Here is a 26,835-nt window from a genome sequence, read left to right as displayed (position 1 = left end):
ATTCTATTCACTCTGTTCGCTTAATACATAGAAATCTTTTATAATGTACCATTTCTACTGCATTTTTAATCATTATTTGGGACTGAACAACTGTAAGATGTAAATAATTAGGGATTTTTTTCGGATCGGCGATCTTCGAGTGCTTATATCGAACACAATTCCCTGCCAGCTGACAAAAATCTCCGAATTATTTTCTCCTTTCATCCACCTGCAAATTCCTTACAGATCCACTTGAGTCCGACCCCCATTAAGAATTTAAAGCTACTTTTCCTTTTCCCCAATTGTAAACCAAACGAATCTCGGGGCCTTTTATGGTCCCGAAGTGATGGGAAATTGAAGGGTAATTATTTTATGAAAAAAGATGTTTTTGTTACAGATTTTATTTACATCCTAATTGTCTTGAATATTAGGCATCGTTATGTTACAGAAGCAAGGAAAGTATTTCCTCCATTCTTTAGAAAAAATGATATTTTTACAATATATTTAATTCTCAAAAGCTTTTTCACTGAATTGGAATCCCTTCTAGTTCCCAGTTTGGAATATCTAAAATGAAAGAATATCCCATTTTTTCATTCATTTATATGCATTTTGCCAGTATTCCATTGGCATATAATCTGATTTTTCTATCAGTTTTGCCCACTAGAAAGGAAGGTTTGCTGCAATGGTTTTGCATTAAACCTAGACGTGATTCGTTTGATGCTTTCTGATAAAGCATAATAAAGGGGGAAAAGTTGAGCTGTTCCTTGATAGAGATCTTTTTCTACTCAAGGAATTTCTGAAGATAAAGAATACAGAAATCTAGCAGCGTTTCCTCAAGCTTTCACTATTTTGCCCTCAGGATATTTGTGTTACAGAGACAACTTTTAATTTTGAATTGAATTAATTCATATTTCGTCTCTGTTTTGAGGATTAGGGATATTGTTTAGAAATTAGCTGCACATCCAAATTCATGTATCCTGCTTGATGAACTCTGTAGATCTTTATTTCCTAAAAGTTAACCTCTTCAACAAAGTAAAGAAATATATCTTCTCTAACAGGAGAGATAGAGCAACTGCCCTTGCAGCAAACATAAAATCTTTCTAGCTCTTAACCAAAATTCTCCATTGTTAAGAGAGTTGGACATTGATAAAGGTCATTGAATCAGAAAAGCAACCCCAACATCCTCTCACATTAAGAAAAAGTGCATCCGATAACTTGATAAAAAAATTTTTTTCATGACCTATTTATTTCATAATATTCCAAAATTTTGAAAATAACAATATCAGTCATTATCGTACTAAAGCCTATATCAGTGGGTGTTATCTTGAAATCCTGTCTTACTGAGCAGAACACTCAATGATTCATTCATTCAAAATGCATTCTTAATGGGATTGGATTCTTTTTTCTTACTACTCTTCCACAATATTATACCTCTTACCTATTGTTTTTACGTGATTTATGATTGGTGTTTTACAAGAAGGAAGGCTGGTAGATTTTGAAATAATGTGCCTTGAAAATATAACAAACAAGAGTTTTTTTGTTATTCAGCACTGTTTGACATACATACTGTCTCTATTTTGAGTAAGATTAATAAATGTGCTCCTATGACTAGGTGTTAGACTTTTAAGTGAAAGCCCATTCTTCTTGAGTCCACTAATCTTCTGTAACATATACCAAGCTATATGATCTATTACCGTCATGTGCCTCTTAAATGCCATGAAAAATTAATTGATTCCTCAATTTTTTTAAGGATTTGATCTTTTCTAAGTTGTCTCACTCTGCTTTCTACTTTCAAAACCACATACTAAAAGTCAAATACTAAAGGTTTGGGAATGGTGCCTCTTGTCAGGATATAAACCTACCTTTTTTTCTCTGGCCTCTGTGTGTGGTTGTTTGAGACTCATCCAAGGACATTTAATTGGATTATTGGATATATTGTAAGCTCCAGGGTTATTTTTTTACTGACTTTATAGAGCTATTGTAAGCCAATTGATTTGTATTCAAGATTTTTTAGATCTCATCCTTTGGCAGACAAAACAATACAAAAAAAATCGAAGGAAAACTCGCTTATCCCTTGTACTTAAGCGATGGTCTAAATCTTTGTCAGTACCATGTATTGTAGAAAAATGAGATTTTGAGATTATGGTTTTTGAAGCTCCCTGAATTCCCTTGCTAACTAACATGCTATTTTGGTATTAACGAAAAAAGAGGTACTGAACTGTAGATTTATTTCCCTCTCCTTACACTTATCTATACAGAACAATAACAGCAATAAATAATTAGGATTGTAGAAGTGACTTTTCCCTGGTTTTTATTGTGGTTAAATACATGTACTGTTGTTGATAAGTTTATAACCTGTGTATGCTAATGGCTCTTTGAAGCAAATTACTTAGATTGGTTTTTTTTTTATTTCATAAAAAATATCAATGGTAAATATTGGTGTATAAATATCTTGATGTTGTATTCAAAAAATTGTAATGAGTCTGGAAATGAAAATTAAACTTCTCTACATAATTTTTAATTGAAGGGATGCCCTTGAAAATGTTTTGTAGTTGATGGTTTATTTAGCTCATTATTTTCTATATAGCCCCATTTCAGCGACTCTGTTATTAGCAAAGAAAAAGCTTTGACTACTTTATTATAATTTCACAACAAGAAAATCACAAAATTATGAAGGTATCTTTTATTTGATGTCCGTTTTATTCTTTCTACATTAATGCTTACAACTGTCGTGGAACTTAATATATTCTTGTCAGATATTGATCAGTATTAGTAGATGGTAGACAAGAGCAAAAATTAATTGACTTTTTAATCACTGTGATGATATCTGAGTTGCTTCCTGGCTATTAGGCCAATAGGGAATCACACAGGAAAATGTCAAAATCACAATGCTCAAATATATGAATTTTTCTTTTTTTTTTTCTAGTGCTCTATTTTATCAAAGAACAGTTTAATTCAATATTTTTTTGATTTTGCTTTCATCTTCTAATCTCCATATGAAAATAATTAAGGGAGGAACATTTTTGTTGTTATAATTTGTTGCCAAAATGTTGTCAACATTTGAGATTTTTTAGGGATATTCTTTTTGTTATGTTTTAAACACTCTTAGCCAATAGAAAACTTGCCTTAAAACAATCTTGGAATAGAAAAGTACAAATGTTAATGGAAATCCAACTTTATGGTTTAAAAGCTAAAACAGCTTAGTTTTTATTCAATGAAATCTAGTAGTTACGACTATTGTAATGTAATATTTCTCTTGATAAGAACTGACATGATGTGTTGGGGTTGCTCTTATTAAGATTCCTATCACAACAACGAAATTCTGTTTTATTTCTTTATTAGATTCAGTACATGATTGCACCTCTAATTTCAACATTGAGACATAATATTAATGTTTAATTTGTTAATGTTATTTCCTGTCTGGAATGTTGGGTTTATTTTTTGATGCTGTATGTGCTGATTTCATGGAGTTAGTATTTATCCCTTGTGGCTATTGGTGATCTCACATACTGTTATAGGACACCAGAGCTATTACCGTGTCATCTCATTAGGCCAAATTGTCACTCTCTTAAAAGTATTCTATAATTTAAAAAATATAAGGAAAGTATATTCTGGAAAAAATAATACTTTATCAATCATTGACAGACTTCCTCTCTGAACCATGTATAAGTTTTACTGGTTGTTGTTTAGATAAAATGTGGTTAGTATGAATTATCACTAGTGCAACAATCTTCCTCTAAATGCAAACATTTTTAAATGATTCTTTTTATGATAGTAACAGCATACTTGTATCAGCATATCTAAAGACAGTATGGCTTTAGTGACTTTAGATTCAATGGATTTGACTACAAGTACTAATTGTATGACAAAAAATAGTCATAGTATAATATGCAAATCATTCCTGTCAGTGCAATCTCAATTTTTATGCATTGCTCTCCTCCTTTATCTTTGTGCCACAAAAAACAATTTTCTTCCACTTTATAGCAAAGGAATTACTATATTATAGTCTGTCACATATCAGAATACATAAGCGCAACAGGGTGTGGCGAAGCACTTGGTGTTATTTGATACAAAATCTTCCCTAAACAACCCCAAGGTCTTCAACAGGGTGCACAACTACCCATGCCCCTTCCCCCCCCCCCCCTCCTTCCACCTATCAAAGTTGATTTTAAAACCCTTATGAAGAGCGATCATGCATAACATTGTTTGGTAGAGGGAAGCAAAATATTAGAATAATCACTCAAGTATAATATTAAAATAATTACTCAAGTATGAGAAAGTAGTGTTTTAAGAATATTTCTCCCCTCGGTCTTAGGCTGTACCTTTAATGGTATACAGTACTGTATTAGTAGCATAATTGTTGCTGAATGTGTTTTTTTTTTTTCACTTGATGGAAATTTTCACATTAATAAGTAACATGCTATGCCAACCCCTGGCCATTAAATCTAATTGTGGTAATTTGTCTTTTGTAGCCTAAAGTTAAAGGTGATATCCTCTACAAACAAGTTTATGAGTACTTGAATCTTGATGAGCGGGAATATTTTGGGCTCAGTTACTATGATAAGTCTGACAATTTGGTGAGTATTTTGAAATATCTTCTTCAAATCTTATAGTATACCTTTATTCATACTGCTTTCTTTTTTACCTTTTTTTTGCAGTTCTGGCTAGATCAGCTAAAACCTATCAAAAAACAAGTAAAAGGTCAGTTTCTATCCATATTGAACACCTATTTCTTTTTTATGCAGCATGTTTTTTTTACATTTCAAAAGATTGTTTGTGTTTTTATTAGAAATAGGCAAAGTCCTGTTTAGATTTTGTGTGAAGTTCTACACTGCCGACCCTGCAATGCTACAAGAAGAATACACAAGGTCTGTCTGTCTATGGGTTGGTCTGTCCATCTAATGGTTTGTCTGTCTGTTTATCGGTTGGTCTGTCCATCTGTCTAACAGTCTGTCTGTCTATCGGTTGGTCTGTCCATCTGTCTAACGGTTTGTCTGTCTGTCTATCGGTTGGTCTGTCCATCTGTCTAATGGTTTGTCTATCTGTCTATCGGTTGGTCTGTCCATCTGTCTAACTGTTTGTCTGTCTTTCTATCGGTTGGTCTGTCCATCTGTCTAACGGTTTGTCTTTCTGTCTATCGGTTGGTCTGTCCATCTGTCTAACAGTTTGTCTATCGGTTGGTCTGTCCATCTGTCTAACGGTTTGTCTATCTGTCTATAGGTCTGTCTGTCTGTTGGTCAGTCCGTCTGTCTCGCCGATATAGGACTTGAAAAGGTTTCCTTGAAAATTTACTTTATTTCCTCTACCTTTTTTTGCAGATACCTTTTTGCATTACAAGTCAAAAAGGATCTTGTAAACGGGAGGTAATATGATCTCTTTTTAATTCTTATCAAGCCATAAACAGTATTTTTGTTATCTTTGTAAGTAGAATTGTTTTTTTTCTGTTTTTGTTTGTTTGATCAAAATCCAAATGGTTTCATTGTTTATTTCCTTTAGGTTGAAATGTTCGGAAAGCACTGCTGCATTGTTAGCTTCATATGTTGTGCAAGGTAGGCTCTTTTGTCCCAATATGATTACCATTTGCATGTTTTTGATAATAAGATTATTATTCTATTGTCCTTTAGGAGAACTTGGTGACTTTGATACTTTATCCTGTAGACCTGGCTACCTTGCAGACTTCCAATTTTTCCCAGAACAGGTGCAGTATTCTGCTATTATTATACAATAGCGATGTTATGTCCGTAATGGTGTTTCAGCTGTTGTGTTTCAAAACCTTAACTTAGCTTGTGATGGCTCTACCAATGGACTGATGGTATTATTTTGGTGGTAATGACAATGATGGTAATGATGGTGATGATTATGATTATGGTGGTGTTAGTAATAACAATGATGTAATGGTGATGAAAGTGATGGTGATTGTGATGATTGTGGTGGTGGAAGTGGTGATGGTGCTTATGTTGGTGATGATTATGGTGGTGGTAATGACAATGATGTAAATGATAATAAAAGTGATGATGATGATGATGGTTATGATTGTAGTGCTGGTTGTGGTGATGGTTGAAATGATGGTAATAACAATGATGAAGATGATTAGACAAGTTTGATGAGAGCGATGTTGGGGTTGCTTTTAAAACTGGTCTCACACTTCCCTAGAGTACAAAGGATAAAGCTGTCAATGATGTATCAGTACTGAGAAGTGAATGACAAAAGATGACTTATGTTGTTTAACTTTATTTGTATCCCTATTACAGACTGTAGATTCTGAAGCAAGAATTTCCGACTTCCACAAGCAGCACAGGTATTCTGTGAGCTTACAACATTTTATTTGATGTTACTACTATGTAATTAGAATACCATGTCTGTTTTTTTTTAATGGAACTGTTACAGGAGTCTATCACCAACTGATTGTGATTATAATCTCTTGGATGTCGCACGGAGACTTGAGATGTATGGGGTTATTTTATACCCTGCAAAGGTATGTTACCATCCCAGCACCCTTTCCATCGTGACAATCAAATTTATAATACATAGTTTATAATATATACTTCTTTCAAATGGTCAAGAGAATCTTTCCACAAAGTTTAAAAATATGCCGTTCAATTTCGCAAAGACAGGGTCTAAGGCTGGTGTTACAGCGCAACCAGGAAAACCCTGAACACCTAAAATATGTGTGGAATGTTTATTGTCTTTTGATGAATCAGACGCGAGAATTCAGACACTGAGACATGTTGAGACATGTTTCTAGTTGACTGTTTGAATATCTCATGAGTGATTGGTCAGAACAAACATTCCATACATATTTCTGGGGTTCACGGTTTTTTTGGTCGCGCTGTAATTAGGTGAAAAAGTCAATAATTATTATGATTATAGCTTATGATTATTCTATAAAGGATTTGAACAGTTTAATTTATTTTAATATATTTAATTTATTGTTTTAATGCTGTTTTCCAACTTTTTTTCAGGATAAAGATAATGTGGATCTTGAACTTGCCGCTGCAAACATGGGGATAATAGTGTTCCAGTCTGGATCTAAAATAAACACTCTTTCATGGTAGTTATAATACATACTCCACATTGCACCCTGTTGCTGTGGCCTAATTTTTTTTTTTTTCTTCCAGGGCAAAAATACGAAAACTTAGTTTCAAAAGAAAAAGGTTTCTAATCAAGCTACACCCAGAAATATTTGTAAGTATTTCTTTCCTTTATGCTTTGTCTAGAAATTAAACGAACACTCAGGCAATGCATCACAGTGTATGCTCCATGACAACCACAAATGGTTTTCTCTTATGAATAACACAATTAAACAATTAAAACATGTTTTTGCTAAATCCATGCCTGTATACCCCAAGCTTCTCTCCACTCTGAAGTTTCTCACACTGCCTCACTAAACTAGTTTATGCAATGTTACTATTCTATACACTCTACTTGCCTTAAACCCCGAACTATTTCATACACTCTTCATCTCCTCATCACCCCTGACTCTTAAGCATTCCAAACCCTACCAAACAAGTGTATATGTATTCTTACTATTCTGTGAGCACGTTTTATGATATCTTGTATTTCAGGGACATTATAAAGATGTTGTTGAATTCCAAATGGCCAGTAGGAATGCATGCAAGAGTTTCTGGAAAGTGGCTATATCTACACATGCATTCTTCAGGTAATCATGAAGTAGTCTTTTATTGTCCCGTAAGCACCCAAGGCTAGTGGCTTGCCCAACAGCAATTAACAAGTCGTAAGGCAACCATCCTAGGTCATAATTGATTTCTGAATCTTCATCTCAAGTTACTAAATTCAATTCAATTGAATTATTTTACTTGGCACCTTTTCATCTCTTACATACGAGCATCCAAATACGTCCAGATCTGATATTTACCCCCTCCCCCTACCCTCTTGCCACAAACACAGCCTATTTTGTAGTCTTGTTCTTAAACAGTGGTCAAGTACCATCACACCAACAAACAATATTGCTGTCTCTTTTTTCAGTCGGCCAACATTTGTTGACGTGCATTTGCAGCCTGTCTGTCTTTGTTGTTTGTTAGTAAATCGGTAAAGGGCAAAAGCTTGCAATACAATAGCACAATAGCGCACTTTATTAGAGCTCATTATTATAGATGACATTTCCATATACAAGTTTTAAAGCAGCATTTGTTATGTATGAACAATACATAAACACAAGTGCATGAATGCGGTATTCCAATCATAAGATTGCATGTTTCCAGCCCAGCAAACTATTAATCACTGGCATAAATGCCCTTTCAGCAAGGATACTGACACTTGTTGCAGTGTATACTTGTATGGATGGTTATAAACTCTTTGCTACATTTTACTCAGGCAATCGGAGAGCCAGTCCCCACCACGTCATCGTCCAAGGGTATTCAGCAGAGGGTCATCGTACAGGTTCAGTGGGCGCACGCAAAAGCAGATCATCGACTCCATGCAAGACAGCTTTAGGTCACAGCCCTCATTCCAGAGGTATAGTATAGAGATTGTAAGCCTGTGAGCTTAAACCCTCAAGGTTATTTTTCGAAAAATATTTTGGTTGAAGTTATCAGAGGTCCAACTCATTTACATTATTAGAGAACCGCCCCAAGACTTAATTGTTCATATTACAAATACTGTGCATAATACAAATACTATTCTGCTAGCTATATGTACTGTTGCGCATCAAGGCTGAAAATAGAGCCTGGAGAGAGAGGAAAATAGCTACTTGTCAATGTTAAAGACAATTGGAATAAACTGTCAGCCACACAGCTATGCAGATGTTAATCCCCAGAGTTTCAAAAATGCCAATTGTTTCTGTATTTTGTTGTACCTATGTAGCATTAGATATTAGTTTGATGGCTATTTGAACAATTTTCTCTGTATTTCAGAACTCAGAGCCTGAAGACCCCAGCCAGAAACAACTTACCTCACACCAGCCAGTCCAGTGCTTCAGGATTCCCTCGACCATACAATGCATACAGTGAATCAGAAAACAGGATTGTGGAACCCATGCCTCCTCAAGAGCAAGTACCAGAACAACAAGAAAAACCTGAACAGGAGGTACCAGTACCAGCTTTTGAACTTCCTCCAGATAATGAGCAGGAGGAACAAGGAGACATCCCAATTGAAGAGTCAGAGCCCAATGGCCCAGTCATTAAGGTCCAGTCAGCAGAGAACCCTGACGAAGATATTCCTCTGAAAGACTTAGACGATGAACCAGACATGATGAAAGACGAGTCCTCCTCAGCGGAGTCTGTCCATGATCTCGAGTGGCAGGAAGAGCTGGACAGACCAGAAGAAGAACATCAAGGTGAAGACGAGAACAGCACTTCGTACCGATACCCTACCCCCAAGATAGTATACAGCGCTGAAGAGAGCAAGGAGAACAGGAAAAGCGACATCATTATCCCTCCAGGTGTCGATCACATTGCTGTTCAGCCGCAGCCACGTCCACCAACGCCTATTGAAGTAGATGGAATAGACTCACCAAGCCCACCTCCCCCGCCCCCAGAGGAGGATGATATCAGTGAGGAGTTGGTAGATGAGGTTCAAGAGTTCCCTGTTTCGCCTGCTGAGACACTTCCATCTCCTCCCCCAGAGTTGCTTAGGGACAGCCCTGATCCAGAAAGGTAAGTGCTTGTAGATTTTTCCCATCAAGTCTTGATCAGCTACTGCTATCAGTTGTCGTGGAAAGTTCCTTCACTATCTAAATGTCTTTATTCAAAGTCTTGACTGCTTGGTTGTACTTGATTTATCCGGAGCTTGAAATGATGGCAAGACAAACGAAAACATTTCTGTACCTCATACTGTTTCTTTTTGTTGTTAAGTTTGCAAGGGAAATCAGAGCACACCAATGGTATCCACCAAAATGGCTTCCACTTGGAACAAAGCATAGAGACCTCATATCAAGTCAAGGTCCAGAATGGTGGGGTTGTCCGGCACGGCAAAGGTAAGCTGTTGGGACTCTCTTTTTTCGCGAACTCAGGCACATGCTTTGGTTTTTCAAAAGGGCCTTTCCCAAAACACAGGGCATTATAGGAAATATGCCCTTTTTTTTTTTTTGATAGGCAGTAAAAGGAATAAATGGGTCAAATCCTATGGATAGGGGAGTGCTTTAAATATGTAACCAATTATGGTATACTAAGACCTATCTGCATCCAAATAGCTACCCTTTTACCAGCCATGTTCACTGGACTATGTGAATCAACTTTAATCTTGTGTTCTCTGTTTACTTGTATCATAAAATGTGCCATGTTCGCATAAAATGCGCTGTTTTCATTGAAATAAAACATACCCACATTTACAACCGTCACAATATCAATATAAATAAGGCAAATGCTATACAAGAAAGCAACACAAACAACTGTATACCATAAGCTAGAACTTGTTGCCAGGGGGGCCATTGCCAGTGGGTTCAAAAGGGCCCTGCAAGAGCATCACCACTGCCCCTTGATTTTGTACCACTCTTCCCATGTTCTTATATGTGCATCAACCAAGTGCAATGTGTTAGTGAACCATGAATACACCATCACCCTTGCCCCTTGATTTTGTACCACTCTTCTCATGTTCTTATATGTGCATCAACCAAGTGCAATGTGTTAGTGAACCATGAATACACCATCACCCCTGCCCCTTGATTTTGTACCAATCTTCTCATGTTCTTATATGTGCATCAACCAAGTGCAATGTGTTAGTGAACCATGAATACACATAGTTTAGTGCAATATGTGTTATAAGGCAGAGGCTGTCTTGTAGCCTGTGGTGCATTTTGGAAGAGTCTGTACATACGTTAAGCCTAAGTTAAACAAACGTGTCATGAAAAATGTATTTCCTATAAAATAGCATGTGGAATATGACATTCCATAATCGTGTGCTACAGTGTATATCATTAAATAGAGTACTGGTAACATTAATAAAACAAAAAACATCTTTCAGAGTAGCTAAATTTGATCATATTTTATCCACTCATTTGAGCACATTAAACAAAAATAATACTACACCTACATTACAACCCATGGTTTTTTAACACCTCAATAATAATTTTTGACATTTTCTTCTCTTCTGCTTTAATTCATTTGTGTTATAATGCTTTTCCTTCAAGCAACTTCATTGTGGGTGCTTTAATAACTTCTTTCTTGTCTTCTATATAATCTAACCTACTAATTCTTCTCACCTCATAACCAATTTTTGTTTTCTTCTGCTTTTTAACCTCCCCAGCTGAAGACATACAAACAGTCATTGATGAAAGCAAGTGCAATGGTTGCTAGCTACAGACTAGTATTCCTCTTCAGGAATGTTATATTGACATATCCATAGACATGACAAAAAAAATTGGGAGGGATAGAGAAAGAAGACACAATTTCTTACAATGACCATCGGTTCCTTGTATTCTGGACTAATTTTCCCTTTTCAAAACGCAAATAACGTGAGGCTGAAATGCACATCCCTAGATTTTGGCTTTTAAGATTTTTTTTAGAATTTTTGTTGGATTATCCTTGCGCTATACATGAGCTCAGGGAAGAAAAGCTCTAATTTCAATGACACTTTCAATGACAAAAAGTCGCATTTATTTTTAAAAAAATCACATTTGATATTTTGTTTGATATTGCTCACTCAGTACTTAGGGGAATTTTCCGCCTTATTTGATGTGAAATGAGCTTTTTGGGAAATGTCATATCCATATAATTGGGCCATGTCATATCCATATAATATGTTTTGTATACTGTTTTATAGGGAAAACTAGTTCATTTAGTTGCATGGTTGACAATGTAAACAACTAAAGTCGACCTGAAGATTCTGGGTTTTACATTAATTTTTATTTTTTATATTTCATGCCATTTAATGTTAATCTTTTTATACAATTTTGTAAACAGCAAAATGACAAATGGCATTCATATAGTAGACTTGTTTAACCAGAGAAGCTATAGCTAACACCTCCATAATCAGCCTCCTTGCATTTTATGTAGGGAAATAGAAATAGAGTTACTTACAAAGGCTTACAAACTGTTTTCATAAGTTTAATTTTGGTTGTAAGGATAGCAGAGCTGTAACATAGCATATATTTTAATAAGCAGATATCATACATAAAGAAGAATGGTTATTAACTGTTAAATATTTATCTTTATTTTTTTTGCAAATAAAATACTTTGCTTATCCATATTTTTGGGTCTGTTTTTCTTGACCTCTCAATTCCAAAACACATTTAATTTCTGACAGTAGTAACGGTGATGACAGTTTAGTCATTCTATGGTTTATGGCGTAACTAATTGCGTTGATAACAAGTTAAAAACATGTTATGGGGTCGTGACACAGATTCAGGGGAGGCTAGTTATAAGTATTTTTGATAATACACTAAACTCCCTAAAGAAATCCTAACATGATAATATTCCATAATGAATAACCACATTGGCATGACCGGGTGTGGAGGAGTGGAGGACAGCGCCCTTGGAACCCACACCACCCGCACCCCCCTTGAAATAGAGAATGACTAACATACAAAAACTTAATGCCAAAGATGTTTTTATTTTTAGTCTAGGTGATGTCTATAATGCTTCTATGTTGTTGTTGTTCCTTTAAATTTCCGTTTTGAGTATAGGGTTGCAGCCCTTTTCAGATCTTTGAGGTTTTTGACGGTTGGATACAAATGATTAAGTCATCTATTAAGTCGTTAATTGAGTCATCAAGGTATGATCAAAGTGATCATTGTGATGGAAAATTGTATCCAAATACAAATCAGATTAATTGTAATCTTGTAAATCATGAAATTGTTGTAAACCAGGTCTTCAAAATCAAAATATGCATTTTACCAAGTTGACTATTGGCTTTCCTCTCTACCACAGGTAGCCAGAGCTCCCAGGTCAGCACTGATGATGACCCAGACACCCAGACAGAGAATCGTGACAATGTCTTTGAGGAACAGGCCTCTCCTAAGTTCCGCAGCGATAATGAGTATTCACCGCCATCATCTCCAAAGATGATGTTCAAGTCGGATCAAATGCTCTCAAAGGTAATTTGATGTCAAGTTTGGGGGGCAAAGTTATGACATTTTTCACTTTTATCATTAAGAAAATAGCACTTTACCTTCATTATTTGACACACTAGGAATAGAATTGAGTTGTTTTCATTGTAGAGTGGAGTGTATTTCTTAGTGATTCGAGCAGATTCAGTTTTCTACTAAATAAATATCTAGTTTGCAATGGTTTCGAAGCCTTAAAAAAACATGCCATACAAAGTTGGATAAATGCCCAGTAGAAATAGCAAATCTGGCTGTAAAACACAGGTTCGTGGCACTGCATTGTATTCCCTGCATTAAGTCCCATGTGTTTACTTTGATATCACTTTTAATAAATTGTCTCATTGTGAAGGCTGGCTCCAGTGCTGCCTACAATATCGCCAAAGAACTTCTAAACACAGAAAGAACGTAAGTGCTATTATCACTTCCTTCTTATATATATATATATGCAATTTTGTTAGCTATTGTATAGTAATAAAATCTATCTTCTGCGATCCATCTTCTCCTATCCCATGCGTTTGATTGGTAAGGTGAAAAGTAAGTTAGGTTGATGAGAATGGTACTATTTTCAGGTACGTCAAAGATCTCGAGGTCATAACAATTGTAAGTAAACAGCTTGTTATGTGCTTCTAACAAGCCAACCATTTCTATTAGAGTGGAATCTGGATTTTACACTAATCTGTCTTACAATATCCTTTCTTAAAAAGCTAGCATATTATGTGTGTGGAAGAATGAAAATATTATTAAAATGCCCCTGTTAGATAGAAAAAAAAACCCATTGTATTGTAATGTTAAGTCCAGGCCCCACTGTAATGTTTTGCCCACTCATAAGACATAACGTAACTGGCTGGATTGCCTAATTGTTCTATTGTATTCCCATTCTACTGTTTTCCCCCCATTGTTTTGTCTGTGGTGCATCAATCCAAAGAGGTGAAATCTTCTGAGAGCTGCTACACAACCCTATGATTCCATTGCCCTCTCACCTGTAGGCTTTCCGTGAAGTTGTTTCATCCCCTGGGGTACTCCCAGAAGCCACCAAGAAACTACTCTTCTCAACCATCGACCCAATCTATGATTTCCACTGCGCATTCCTGAGTGAGCTTGAGGAGCGCATGACTTTGTGGGATCAATCTTTTACTACTAGCACAGGAACAGAGCCAAGAATAGGCGACTTGATGCACAAGAACATGAAGCAGATAAAGGTTGGTAGATTCCTGTTGATGATAACATTCAATGCCTATTTTTAGTAGTTAAGTAAGTCGAGATGGGGAAGAAGTACTGCAATTATGAAAATTAGCATGAAGGAGATGCAAGTGGGGAGGAAAAGGGGAAAAATGAATGGAATGATACAACTACAAGTGTTTACACCATTTTCACATACGGGTGAACTGTTATGTCTTTGCTTTCTTCCCTAGTAAAACCCTTATTAGGGATTCATTATCATATTTCTATTAATTTGTTGGAATTTTAACACAACATAAGGTCTAATAAGATGATTTTCCAAATCCTGAAAAAGTAAAAGGGAAAAATATATAAAAGATGACTTTTTGGCCAAGAGACTTATATTGTATTCTCCAAGGCAAACTTAACTGCCCTCAAAATGTGCTGTTTTTTAATGCGTTTTTTTTTTTTCAGCGTTATGTGCACCATCTAAAAAAGCATGATGAAGTTATGTTGGAACTTGAGGCAGCAACGAGAAAATTCAAGCAGTTTGAGCTTGCGTACAAAGAATTTGAGGTAAACAAATGGCATAAAATGACCATTATTGTTTGTTATTTTCAAAAATGTGTCATAGCCTTCAACAATGTGTCTGTTCTTTTAGACACAAAAAATCTGCTATCTTCCATTGAATGCTTTTCTTCTCAAACCGTCTCAACGACTGCTGCATTACAGATTCCTACTGGAAAGTGAGTAAAACTTTATTTGAATACAAATATCTTGTCTCCACTTGTAACTGCAATTGTTTACTGTATTTGCCAAGCATTAATGGCAGTCTATTTCTTATACTATCATGAATTTCTTATTATTTTTTATATATATTATGATTTTTGTTATGAACAGGGTTGCTCAAGTATTGTGTTCGTGACAGTGAAGACTCTCAGGATATTCAAGGTAAACAATGTTTTATTCCTCCATAGCACTTGCCATAACACATGACAACCTTTTTCCCTTTACTCTTATTAGGAGCATTAGAAGAACTTGTAGGAGCCGTCAAAAGTACAGAGGAAAGCATGAAAAAGCTGGTAGGTATACAACATTGCTCCTACCACTCAAGTCATTGGGAAATCCTCTGTTTCATTACTGCATTGATCAGGGTCTTTTGTTTATAAAGGATGTGCTGTTGATGATAACTTGTGTATTAATTTTCAGCTAGCATTCTAAAATGTTACTTTTTGTGCAGGAGAATTTCCAAAAAATAATCGAGCTTCAACGTGATTTGATTGGTGTGGATAACCTAGTGCAGCAAGGCAGGGTGAGAATTGATTGTCAGATCTCAGGAGGGCAGAGGGATTCTCTGTGAATCACGATTAGATCCAAATTTGCTCTGTTATTTGTAAAAAACAGTGAAATTGTAGTCATGGTTTGTTAAATTCTTTTGTTGCTAATGACCTGTGAATTTAATATTTTGTCTTGCATATATCGTAATCTCAAATCTTAGAATTTCCAAACCGTGGCATTTGGTCTGTATACAATTAAAAAAAGTTAATGATTTTTAGCAATTTTTGTAGGTTTTTTTGGTATTCATATATTTTATGTTTTATACTTTTTAAGGCCAAAAAAGTCTGTGATTCATAATGACAGATGTCAATGGCCTTTTGCCTTTCATTGGGTGTGTATTGGGGATAAGCTTATGAAAACCTTGATTTTCTTTTAGGAATTCATCCGGGAAGGCTGTTTGCAAAAGATGACTCGGAAAGGACCCCAGCCAAGAATGTTCTTCTTGGTGAGTTTTTTTATTTTGCTGTGCCTAAAATTAACCCATTTGCACATAGACTGCCTTCAGCTGCCCTTGTGATTTAGCCACAAGCCAAAATATCCACAATTGCTTAGCTACATTGTTAATATATCAATCTGTATGCACCAATGTTTGGAAATTGTTTGTTTGTTTATTGTTTTGTTTGTTTGTTTATTTATTCATCTTAGCCTGTGGTAACCCAATTGTATTATTCCATTTAGTTTTCAGATCTACTTCTATATACATGTAAAGGCGTTACTCTAACAAACCAGTTCCGAGTACGGGGCCAGATTCCGCTTCATACAGTCAAGGTAAGGACTTTTTACACTTTGTGCCTATTTCAATGATTCATAAGTCTTATTATAAGACTTATAAATACGATATTGTGGTTAGAACTTTTCACATCAAGCAGATGGGAATGGATTTAAAATAATGCTTGAAGGTTCAAGGGCAGACTGTATATGTTTGCTCCAATGTTGAAATTGGATAGAGTAAACCAACAAGATCTTCTGCATATTATCCATTTTACAGAATATTTTTTTCTATTTATTACACTTTAGTGAAGTCAGCAGGGGGTTCTAACTTGTTTTCTTTCACCCTCTTGTATTTTTTGTTGATTTTTACAAGTACAATAATGCAAGTGCCTAAGGTCTGAGCAAACAGTGGCAGCTTTGCTGGAGAAAACAGCAGTTTTTGTTGGCAGGTGCTGTAGATTACTTGACCTTACCCTTGGTCAGCTAATTAAGGCTGAACTGAAGTGTTTGGCGATGTTTATGCAGTTTGCACAGATCTTTAGAAAAAAAAATATATAAAAAATATTTTGTTGGTATTTAGCCCATTTCATATTTCACTAATTCTTGCAAACTCTTACAATCAAAGGTTATGAGCCCCAGTGAGCTCAAGCAGGACTCCACTACCGTAATTTTCATGCATTTTTATTTTTTGCATGCCATTTACCATTAACCCTGAATTCTGGAGTTCTTTATGGGTTGATGCAGTTCTCATGCTTGTCTTATTGCTTGCAGCTTGAGGATACTGGTCCAGAGTTACATGGCTTGTTCCCATTCAACATCAACTTCTCGAACAAGCACATGACAGTGGCGGCTCCCTCGGAGGAGGAAAAGTACAAATGGCTTGAGGTAGGGCTCTCAAGCTATTCAATGCTTGATAATCCTGTTGTTTAATAACCTTTGGAAATCAATGCAGTAAGCATAGCACCTGTTTTTAAGAAAAATGTCGATCAACCACTCCATTGTCATTGTTTATCATCAAAAATACAACGGTTTATAGAAATTATTCTACGAATAAAGTCTGATAATGTATTGACAATATTGGATTGAAAATAACTTGGTTACTCGCTTAAATTAGCTGCTGGAAATGGATGCTTTGTGTGACTAGGAATTGAGCGGGAGTGTAAAATGGGGGCGTGATTGGCCTTCTTTAAAGCTTAGTGTATGTTTTGTAAATGATTCATCTGAGGGATTTCCATTACTAATTGCAGTGATAAAAAGTTCACTAATAAACAGGTTATGGTGTAGCCTCCCCTTCAAGCAAGAGACTGTGGCTGACTTTTCATTTGTTTTTCAGGACTTGCAAGTTGTTGTGAGGCAAGCAAAGGAAAGTGTGAGTAAATCCATCTTGTCAAGGAAATAGTCTCGAAGATCCGAGAACAAAGATTCAGTAAATAGGGTCACTCAGCTAACAGATTCTCCAGTTATTAACATTTTATACGAAAAGTCTACAGTAAACAGGTGCTAATTGATATGATGTTATTTTTTTTGCCAGGCCTCCTGTTCGCAGTGCTTGTACAACAGAGCCAACATGATGGTGAAAGCTCCTAATCTACATGGAACTACTTACTTGTGTGATGAATGCTACATCATCAACAACGAGGATGATGGTGGGTATAACCTTTTTTTAGAAGGGAGTGTTACAGGCACCTAGCGACATGACTGAAAATCCTGGAAAACGTGCAATTCCAGATAGAGAGAGAAGATACAATTTCTTACAATGGCTATAGGTTCCTTGTATTATGGACTGATTTTCAAAACACAAATAACGCGAGGCTGAAGTGCACATAACCAGATTTTGGCTTTTTAAGATAATTTTTCCATGATCATCATTTTTCGTCCCTGTGTTCAGGGACGAAAAGCTCAAATTTCAATGACACTTTACAAAAAGTTGAATCAATTTAAAAAAATGTCGCACTTGATATTTTGTTTGCTATAAGTTTCTAAGTACTTAGAAAAATTCTCTGCCTTAGTCGATGTGAAATGGGCTTATTGGAAGCATCACATCAGGATTTGGTGATGGGGTGCACAGTCATCGTAGGTGTCACTTATAAAGGGGAACATTTATGTTCTTTTAATAAAAATGGCCCATTTTTCGAGGTTAAGGTGACCCCCTACATACCTCCTAGCTTTGGGCCTGGGTTAGCTTAGATCTTAATTGTGAAGTGAAACCCTGGGGACACTAGCTCATCGTCCTATACGATACAGAGGACTTACATACTTTGTGAAGAGAATTTTATTTTGCAATCCACAGACGTTCTAATTCTACTCTCACTTGTTTCTTAACCTGTAAACTGAGTTTAACCAATTTTGTGTAGGTATTTGTAGTCTGTTTGAAGGGTGGTCAATGATAATGCAATATTCACTGTGAATAAAGGTTCAGTCTTCTTTGTCTATTGATGGAGAGCCCATGCAAAGCTCATCAAAGATTGAACATTCCATTTTAATTTTTAACAGACTCCTGTCGAAATGGCGAATCCGACCACCACGTTGTTGGACGTGTTGGCAAAATCTTCCCCCTCCCAACCCCGGTGAACATCCACCGTAGCTTCAGCGACGGAGAATCAGATGATGACGCAGCAGTTACGAGTCCTGTTACAAGCCTTGATAGGAGACATGCCCACTGTCATACGATGTCCACTCGTCGGGTGTGCTGGCACCGAAACACAAGCGTCAGTATGCATGAGCATGCTCTTTCAGTTCGGGTAAGATTGGGCGAAAATGCATACTTATTACTGTTATATTGCATATTTTGCTAATATATTTGTTGCTCATGTTATGTGGTTACTGAACATTTTTTTTTTCAATTTTCAATTTCTAAATTAACGTTATATGTACTGCAGTTTGACAATGCGCCAAGGGTTGATGATATAGAACATAGTAGACCCTTATTGCAGCTGTGACAAAATATGTTGCCCGACAGAGCAAAAAAAATGGCAAGTTTTCCCAAAATAAGGTCTGGTTAACATTGGTAAACTAAAATTTCTGCATAGAGGTTACTTATGTTATGTAAACCAACATATCAAAAAGTGTTTTTTTTCTAATGGATTTGTCTTCAAGATATGAGGCTTATTAGTGCAATTTTCAAATATTCAAAGTATTAATTCACCTCGTTTTTAGGAAGAAGTGGGGCTCTGATAAAAAATCAAGCCAACTTTGCTCGCTAATATCTAAATTAAATTTCTTCTAAATTTCGTTAAAATTTGGAATTAAGAGGAACTCCTAGTATGCGGAATCTTGAGCTTATATATCGGGAATTGGAAAATTTCATGCCATTTTTTTGCTCCGTCATGCTTCCTAGTTACTGCGATGTTCGATATTCTGTGAATTCTCACCATCTATTTTCAACTGCTAAATCTCTTCGCTTCAAGCATCCAAAATCCTCAAAATTGTTTGATTGGCAAGGACTGAAAATGGTTTGAATCATGCCATCTCTACACAAGGTACTGACCAATTAAAAAGCTCCAACTGTTATTTATTCAGTTAGTTTGAATGACGGAGGCCATAAATGGATTTATCAGTTGGAAATCAATAACGAGCTCAAAGAATATTGAAAATTGCAGTTAAAGTAAGCCACAAAGGAATTGATACCATATCTTGGCAGAAACCTTGGAGTGTTATTTTCATTCTCTTCTTTTTAGAATCAAATGAGTGGTGATCTGCTAAGGAAGTTTAAGACAGGAAATCGTTGGCAGAAGCTATGGGTCGTCTTTACAAATTTCTGCCTGTTCTTCTACAAAACACACGAGGTATGGAATTTATCACTCAGTTGTCTGTTATGGATGCCCAGGATGAAAAATTTGCAATAATCTGCAAATTTCTAACAGTTCTTGAACACTTCTCTACATCTCTTCTAGGATGAATTCCCTCTCGCAAATCTACCACTTATTGGTTATACTGTGGACCGCCCTTCAGAGGTCAGTATACAACATTTTAATTTATAATGTCAGCATATGACAACAGATAAAAACACTACACACTCCATCACCATGCCATGCTTTTGACACCCCAAACCATCGAATGAACATTACAATGTCATATTGTGGCATGGACTTAAAGGGTAGTAAGGATAGTAAAGGCTATAGCTCAGGTTTGGACCTGAAATATAGTGGGGAAAATTTCGTCAAAAATGATTTTTAAGTTATTATCTCAGAAACTAAAAACAAATACAGTAAAGTGAATTTGACTGACGCACGAGATGTTTTAAGTTGCCAAAATGTCAAAAATTGGAGAGTTAGAGAGTTAAATTCGTTTAATGGTCGACCACAAGCATTCATCCGAATTTCATAAAATTTGGCATACATGTAGAACTATAAAATCGTTTCAAATAGGTATCTCATTTTGTCCAAATTGTTTTTTAATCAAATTTGTTTGCTGTCTTTCATTTGCACTGGAAGTAGCCAAAATTCGCATATGGCTACTTTGACATAAAAAAAACTGTTGGGACATAATATAGGCAAAATAAGATACGCTTTTGAAGATTGAAAAATGCTGGTGGTAATAAGGCGTATTTATATAATTTCTTCACATAGCTGGTGTTCAACTTTTGTATAGATGCTCGATTATGTTTTGAATCTAAGGATGTAATTTTGTTTGCTATTATCAAAAATTTGAAATTTGTCATGGCTTATGTGTTCTCCTCAAGCATTTAAGTTAGAAAACGTCAAGCATCCTCATAGCGACTATCATCTTTTTTAGGGTGACAACATTGAGAAGGACTTGGTGTTCAAGCTTCAGTACAAAACACATGTTTACTTCTTCCGCAGCGAGAATGAATACTCCTTCCACAGGTAAAGAATCTTTACTATTTTAATCAGCTCTTATTTTGTTCTTATTTTCGTTTTTTCAAAATTGTTTTTTGGTGCTAGGAGATGCACTAAGCCAACATTATCTTTAAAGCACTGCATCCCTCTCTTAAACATGGTCACTCAAAACTCGAAAACTTAGGTTAGTTGATGTTAGATATCCTGAGCACTTGTTTGCATTTTTGTTTCTCTAGCATGCTTTCCACGTCTGAACATTCCCGTTGATACTTATTGAAATTCTCTAGCAACCAAGTCTGGTGCCATGCGTGAAATTTAATTATTAATTTTTTAATTATATCTGATTGAATGTTTGGATTCAACCATGCAAAAATCACAACTAGACAATTTTCTTGAAACTTATATGGTATGAAACTTATATGGTATGAAACTTATATGGTATGAAACCTATATGGTATGAAACCTATATGGTATGAAACTTATATGGTATGAAACTTATATGGTATGAAACCTATATGGTATGAAACCTATATGGTATGAAACCTATATGGTATGAAACCTATATGGTATGAAACCTATATGGTATGAAACCTATATGGTATGAAACTTATATGGTATGAAACCTATATGGTATGAAACCTATATGGTATGAAACTTATATGGTATGAAACCTATATGGTATGAAACCTATATGGTATGAAACCTATATGGTATGAAACCTATATGGTATGAAACCTATATGGTATGAAACCTATATGGTATGAAACCTATATGGTATGAAACCTATATGGTACGAAACCTATATGGTATGAAACCTATATGGTACGAAACCTATATGGTACGAAACCTATATGGTACGAAACCTATATGGTACGAAACCTATGTGGTACGAAACCTATATGGTACGAAACCTATATGGTACGAAACCTATATGGTACGAAACCTATATGGTACGAAACCTATATGGTACGAAACCTATATGGTACGAAACCTATATGGTACGAAACCTATATGGTAAGAAACCTATATGGTATGAAACTTATATGGTAAAAAAACTGGTAGCTGACTCCTCCTTTATTAAGACAAAAATGTTACAAGTTTTTATGCAGCCAATATGTGGTGCAAGGCACAAAAGCAAGCCAAAAGGTGCATGATGTAGAATGTGCACATGATTGTTCTATTCTAATTCACTGCGCTCAGCCGAATAGAAAACATTTATTTTCTAAATAACGAGATGACAACGAGTAAGGAGAGCCAGTCAGCAAATCGTTTATTAACAGGCGGCTTGAAGATTGTAATATGAAAAAAATTACAAATAACAAATTGATTAAAGATCCAGACATTCTAACTATTTGGTTGAAATTAACCCTCGTACAAAGTAGAACTTTAAGTTTGCTGGAAGGCGTCAAGACGCAAAGCTACAAAGCAAATGAATAATCATTCATTATCATGATTATGTAATGACAACAAAAAAAGAACAACAATCTTGTGAATACTGCAAATAAAGACATTTTCCTACATCTGTTTGCAAGTCTTCTGACAGATCTCTTTATTCTACAGATGGATGGAGGTCATTGCCAGTGCCACTCAGGGTTCCACAAGAACAAGAATTTTCAGTCGAATGGACAGCAGCATCCAGCCCTGAATGTCAATATCATTTTTTTTAAATGTAAATTAATATAAATCGCTAGGTGAGCTTACAGAATGTTGCCCAACTCTGCGTCCAAAATGGAATGTTGAATTTAATGCAATTGTAATGGTGAAACCAGAAAATGGCAAATTATGTAGCAAGGAAAAAAAACGAGGTTTTAGGGGCTCATACTTTTTTATGGAAAGATAACAAGTATAAATGAATAATCAAAAAGACAGATATATTCCTATAGAATGTTTTTAATATTTGGAAAACTCCAAGAGTGGACAGAAGTTCTTGGAAATGCTATAGGTTACTTAAGGTATAGTAGTGGAATAGTTTCTTGTAATTTATGAACAGTATGTAAATTCTTGGATATTCCAAGAAATTTATATGAACATTGTTAAAGGAATATTAACAACAGATAACTCTACAAAGTCATCTTTCAGTTTATTTAGAATGTCGTTTTAACTAGAAATAGTTTGGGTTATGTATATAAGTGTAGCTATGGGAGAGGTGCTGGAGCAAAATCTGAAATCCTATCCTGCTTGTAGAGTTTTTGTCCTTTCAATTTCCTTTACAGATTTGTGTCTTGTTGTTGTTTCATCTCTTATTTTTTTTGTCCCAATAACTTACTTTGCTTGAGTTTCAAAGTGAGACTGAAAATCCGCACCTGCATGGTTTAAAGACGACAAAGTGGGATATCCTTTTCTACATACAAATAAGTATAATAAACAGAAAGGACGTAATTTTCTGTGCAAGATTATGTTTGCCATTCTTGGTCGAGTTGATAAGCGAACAGCAGGCTGGGATGATTTTAGGCGATGAAATTCAACATGGTGTTGAACAATGCAAATGTTGATTTTGTCAATCTAACTATTCCGAGTGCTAAATTTCTAAAACCTACCATTCGTTCAATATCACATCAACATTTTACCATACAATTTCATCCCCTAAAATCGTCCAAGAATGCTGTTTTCATATCAACTCGACCCAATTCCCCATGTAACTCTTCAATCATTATTATCCAGTTATGTAAGTTAAACATGGCACAAAAATGTATGTATGGGGCAGATCAAAAGGTCATTTTGGGACAGACCTTAAGAAAATCTAGTGAAGGGTTGCAGGTATTTTCTGTGCATGATAAACATAAACATAATTATTGTACTTTATTATTCTTCTTTTACTACCAGAGTGGTTGTCATAAACCTGTGGAATACACTTATTTAGCTCTAGTAACCTCACTGTTTTTGTTCTCCTTTGTGTTGACAACTATGCTTTGGCAATTATTGTTTCACAGGTTTTTTTTTTAGAAAAAAACACATTCAATCTAGATATAGTTATAAATAAAAACTATGTACATGTTTAGCAAATATAACCAGCCTTTGAGTTTTGCACTGCATATCCACTGTTTTACTAACCAATAACCAATAAATAATTAAGCTGCTGGACTGTACTTCAGCTTGACATAAATGAATCATAAAATGAACACCCTTAAAATAAAAACAAATCCTAGACCTACCGACGCGCTGCCAAGACCCCCCTTAAAACAGTTTATGTATTGGTATTATAAATACAGGAGAAAATGTCACTTTAGGCCTTCTTTTATTTAAAATCCTGGCTACAACCTGAAATCTTTTATTCCCCCCCCCCCTTTCTGATCCCTCACCCTCCTTAATTTTAAAGGGCAGACTTTTGGTACATGTTTTGGTACATGGTACATGCCTGCATAAACACTTAGTGAATTTTGCCAATGCCAAAAATGGTTCCATCCTAAACATCCAAGGTCACTTTCTCCAAATATGATGAACACAGGGAGTAGTAATGGAGGAATTGTTATTCTGGTCAAGATGTTTTATCTACACTCGAGCAGGCGGATCTGGCTCGTACAGACCACATGCTATTGACAAGCACTGTAGGAAACCACCACAAGGAGGTGCTCTTTTATCCATCTCATTCGTGTTTACCTAGAAAGTGTGAAATTATTTGTTTAACCATTCACTCTTACTTGGGCAATGACATGGTGGACACGCATTCCATCCATCACCCCCTCCCTCCCCCTCTTCTTTGTGTGGGCTCCCCCTTCTCTCTGACACTGATTAACTCGTGTTAATGTTATGCCAGGTATGTTGGTAGGTAACTCACAAGTCCTATCAGTTAGGACCTGCGATTTACTCTTGTCACATTGAAGCAACTCTAAGCAAGCTTAAATTACCACGGTCCTTATGCTATTGATTGTGTCCGACGTTTCAAAATCACGTTTTATAAGTTTGAGGAGATATCTTCTTGTCTCAACTCCTTGGCTTGCTTCTTTGTGTGAATTTGCTTTTACGAGAGGTTATTTACACCACTGGCCGTTAGTAAAAGGATATAGTCTATAATTGGGTGTCCCTGTGTACTTTTTTCTTGCTAGCAGAGAAGGAAATGCACCTAAAGAAGTCAATATAAGTCTACAAACTTTATCTTGCTTCCTAGCTGCGAAAACTTGGTTTTGGCGGGAAGAGGGTTACGGCCACGTGACCTATTTATAAATTATTGGTAGCTGACTCGAAATATTTAGGACATTTCGAGCCTTTCATTTCATCAAGCGCCCGGCTAGCTCAGTCGGTAGAGCATGGGACTCTTAATCCCAGGGTCGTGGGTTCGAGCCCCACGTTGGGCGCATAGTTTTTTTTTTTCTCCTTTCAGAATTAGTATATTCTAATATTTTTATAATTTCTAGACCTTTTTTTGATATATAAACTCTCATTTAAACAAAGTAGACTCGAAAAACTTCGCTCTTTAAAGTAAGCTCTAGCGAACCGGAACCATGAACGTGTGTGGAGTAGGCTTCACAGGTAAAAGGGTAAAAAGAAAAGAAAACGTTTTTGTAGGAAAATAGAGACCAATTATCAGGCTATAGTCCTTTTTTTTTGGGGGGGGGGGGGAGGGGGTCCATTCAGGACCAGTTACCTACGTTACACAGCAATAAATTATCCCGTGGCATGGAGATAAAACCGCAGCGCGCAATGATGAAATTTCACTAAACGTTCCCGCGCTAACTTCTCCTAATAGCTCCATAATACTTTACTGTTTGCGAAAAAAAACCTCACCTTATCTGTAGAAAATTCTGTGATCTTTTCGATGTTGGGTTTTTTCTTTGTTACTGGCGGCTCGTAATTCATTTCTCTGATTTCTACTCCTTTTGTATTCCCGAGCTGCGAGTTTAGTTCTTTCACCCCTTTGGAGCCAACATGAATGGTCAGCTTTTCGATTTGCTTTTTATTCGGGACTGAAATTATCTCTCCCTTTTCGTCGATTTTTGGGAGATCTTTTACCATAATGCGAAACTCTCCCGAGTTTAGTTTCTTGACGAAAGAATTCCCCAAAATCACAACTGCCTCGTTTCTTGGGTCCAGAATTTCATCTTTGGCATTGTATGTCGGAGCCAAATTCCCAACTTCTAGCGCTTCCAATCGCGAATACAAACGCTTCATATCGGAATTAAGCTTTTGTATCTCATCTCTAAGCAACTGATTCTCCTTTTCCTTTTCTCTGAGCTTGGATTTTTCCTCGAAAATATTCGGCGAAAACCAGTCCATTGCCTCCATATCCCTCTTAGAGCTGACGAGTTTTCTCAGCGTAAAAACCTCATGCTCTAGGTTATTCATTTCTTCTTTGAGGATTTGACACCCACATTCACAAACGTGGTTGTTGTGTTTTATCTGTAGACGATTTTGCTTGGGGAAATTGTTTAGAATCAAGTTGTTATTTTCTGTTGGACTGCAACTGCCGCTGGATTCATGGCTATTGGTAGCTGAACTGGATGTGTTTTGCTCATTGCATTCTTTCTCCGGTGGAAATTCCGTACTTCGAAAGCGATTGTACTTCAATTTGTTGGTGTCCTCGAATATAAGATAGTGCTCGTCCAAAGCATCCATGGTGATCATATTTCTGTGTTTCAATTTTCTCTGTTCTTCACAGCACGGCGAGATATAGCAAAGTTAGTGAACTGGGACAAGCGAGGCAATTGAGACGTCTATATTCACAGGCGAGACGAATAAATAAATCAAAACTCGCATTCGATATCGTGCAATTATTCATTAGTGTTTATCACTGTTTGGGGTAATATTCTAAAAAAATAGAATAACCGAAATAAGTAGTCAACAATTGGCTGAAAACTCTTGAAAAGCGAATGCGCATTACTCGAAATATGACTTATAAGTGGATCTCTCTTAATT

At 36.0% G+C, this 26,835-nt stretch overlaps 2 protein-coding genes and 1 non-coding gene across 6 annotated transcripts in view; 2 read left to right on the top strand and 1 right to left on the bottom strand.

Moving 5' to 3' along the window:
* Positions 1-24,009, top strand: part of LOC5504838 (FERM, ARHGEF and pleckstrin domain-containing protein 1) — a 25,347-nt gene extending 1,338 nt beyond the window's left edge. Inside the window, exons 2-35 of one of the 3 annotated variants that reach the window (XM_032373187.2) lie at positions 4,452-4,556; positions 4,638-4,680; positions 4,769-4,847; positions 5,298-5,342; positions 5,476-5,528; positions 5,604-5,677; positions 6,231-6,277; positions 6,367-6,454; positions 6,942-7,030; positions 7,098-7,164; positions 7,545-7,639; positions 8,314-8,454; positions 8,853-9,593; positions 9,792-9,913; positions 12,804-12,970; positions 13,329-13,384; positions 13,549-13,579; positions 13,966-14,178; positions 14,612-14,713; positions 14,799-14,883; positions 15,038-15,088; positions 15,161-15,219; positions 15,378-15,449; positions 15,852-15,920; positions 16,154-16,243; positions 16,812-16,850; positions 16,958-17,071; positions 17,520-17,555; positions 17,718-17,832; positions 18,680-18,927; positions 19,864-19,971; positions 20,080-20,139; positions 20,921-21,012; positions 22,546-24,009. In XM_032373187.2, the coding sequence (XP_032229078.2) occupies positions 4,452-4,556; positions 4,638-4,680; positions 4,769-4,847; positions 5,298-5,342; positions 5,476-5,528; positions 5,604-5,677; positions 6,231-6,277; positions 6,367-6,454; positions 6,942-7,030; positions 7,098-7,164; positions 7,545-7,639; positions 8,314-8,454; positions 8,853-9,593; positions 9,792-9,913; positions 12,804-12,970; positions 13,329-13,384; positions 13,549-13,579; positions 13,966-14,178; positions 14,612-14,713; positions 14,799-14,883; positions 15,038-15,088; positions 15,161-15,219; positions 15,378-15,449; positions 15,852-15,920; positions 16,154-16,243; positions 16,812-16,850; positions 16,958-17,071; positions 17,520-17,555; positions 17,718-17,832; positions 18,680-18,927; positions 19,864-19,971; positions 20,080-20,139; positions 20,921-21,012; positions 22,546-22,630 (3,681 nt within the window). In that variant the 3' untranslated portion in view covers positions 22,631-24,009. The remainder of the gene's footprint in view (positions 1-4,451; positions 4,557-4,637; positions 4,681-4,768; positions 4,848-5,297; positions 5,343-5,475; positions 5,529-5,603; positions 5,678-6,230; positions 6,278-6,366; positions 6,455-6,941; positions 7,031-7,097; positions 7,165-7,544; positions 7,640-8,313; positions 8,455-8,852; positions 9,594-9,791; positions 9,914-12,803; positions 12,971-13,328; positions 13,385-13,548; positions 13,580-13,965; positions 14,179-14,611; positions 14,714-14,798; positions 14,884-15,037; positions 15,089-15,160; positions 15,220-15,377; positions 15,450-15,851; positions 15,921-16,153; positions 16,244-16,811; positions 16,851-16,957; positions 17,072-17,519; positions 17,556-17,717; positions 17,833-18,679; positions 18,928-19,863; positions 19,972-20,079; positions 20,140-20,920; positions 21,013-22,545) is intronic. The other 2 variants (XM_048732070.1, XM_001625676.3) reach the window with 2 other exon arrangements.
* Positions 23,196-26,835, bottom strand: LOC116612464. Of its 2 annotated transcripts, none has more exons than XM_032373190.2 (2): positions 25,708-26,831; positions 23,196-24,582 (listed from the first exon to the last, which is right to left on the bottom strand). In XM_032373190.2, exons 1-2 carry the CDS (start codon positions 26,542-26,544, stop codon positions 24,475-24,477), a joined length of 945 nt encoding a protein of 314 aa, XP_032229081.2. In that variant the 5' UTR covers positions 26,545-26,831; the 3' UTR covers positions 23,196-24,474. The 2 variants fall into 2 exon arrangements, with proteins under 2 accessions (XP_032229081.2, XP_048588032.1); XM_048732075.1 differs by lacking the exon at positions 23,196-24,582 and adding an exon at positions 24,743-25,045 and having other exon boundaries at positions 25,708-26,835.
* On the top strand, positions 25,205-25,277 carry Trnak-cuu. Its single transcript has one exon. It is a non-coding gene; the product is annotated as a tRNA-Lys (tRNA).

This window comes from Nematostella vectensis, chromosome 9 (genome assembly GCF_932526225.1).
Source record: "Nematostella vectensis chromosome 9, jaNemVect1.1, whole genome shotgun sequence".
Taxonomy (NCBI): domain Eukaryota; kingdom Metazoa; phylum Cnidaria; class Anthozoa; order Actiniaria; family Edwardsiidae; genus Nematostella; species Nematostella vectensis.
The sequence above is the reverse complement of the archived record's forward strand: the minus strand, read 5'-3'. Positions and strand labels throughout refer to the sequence as shown.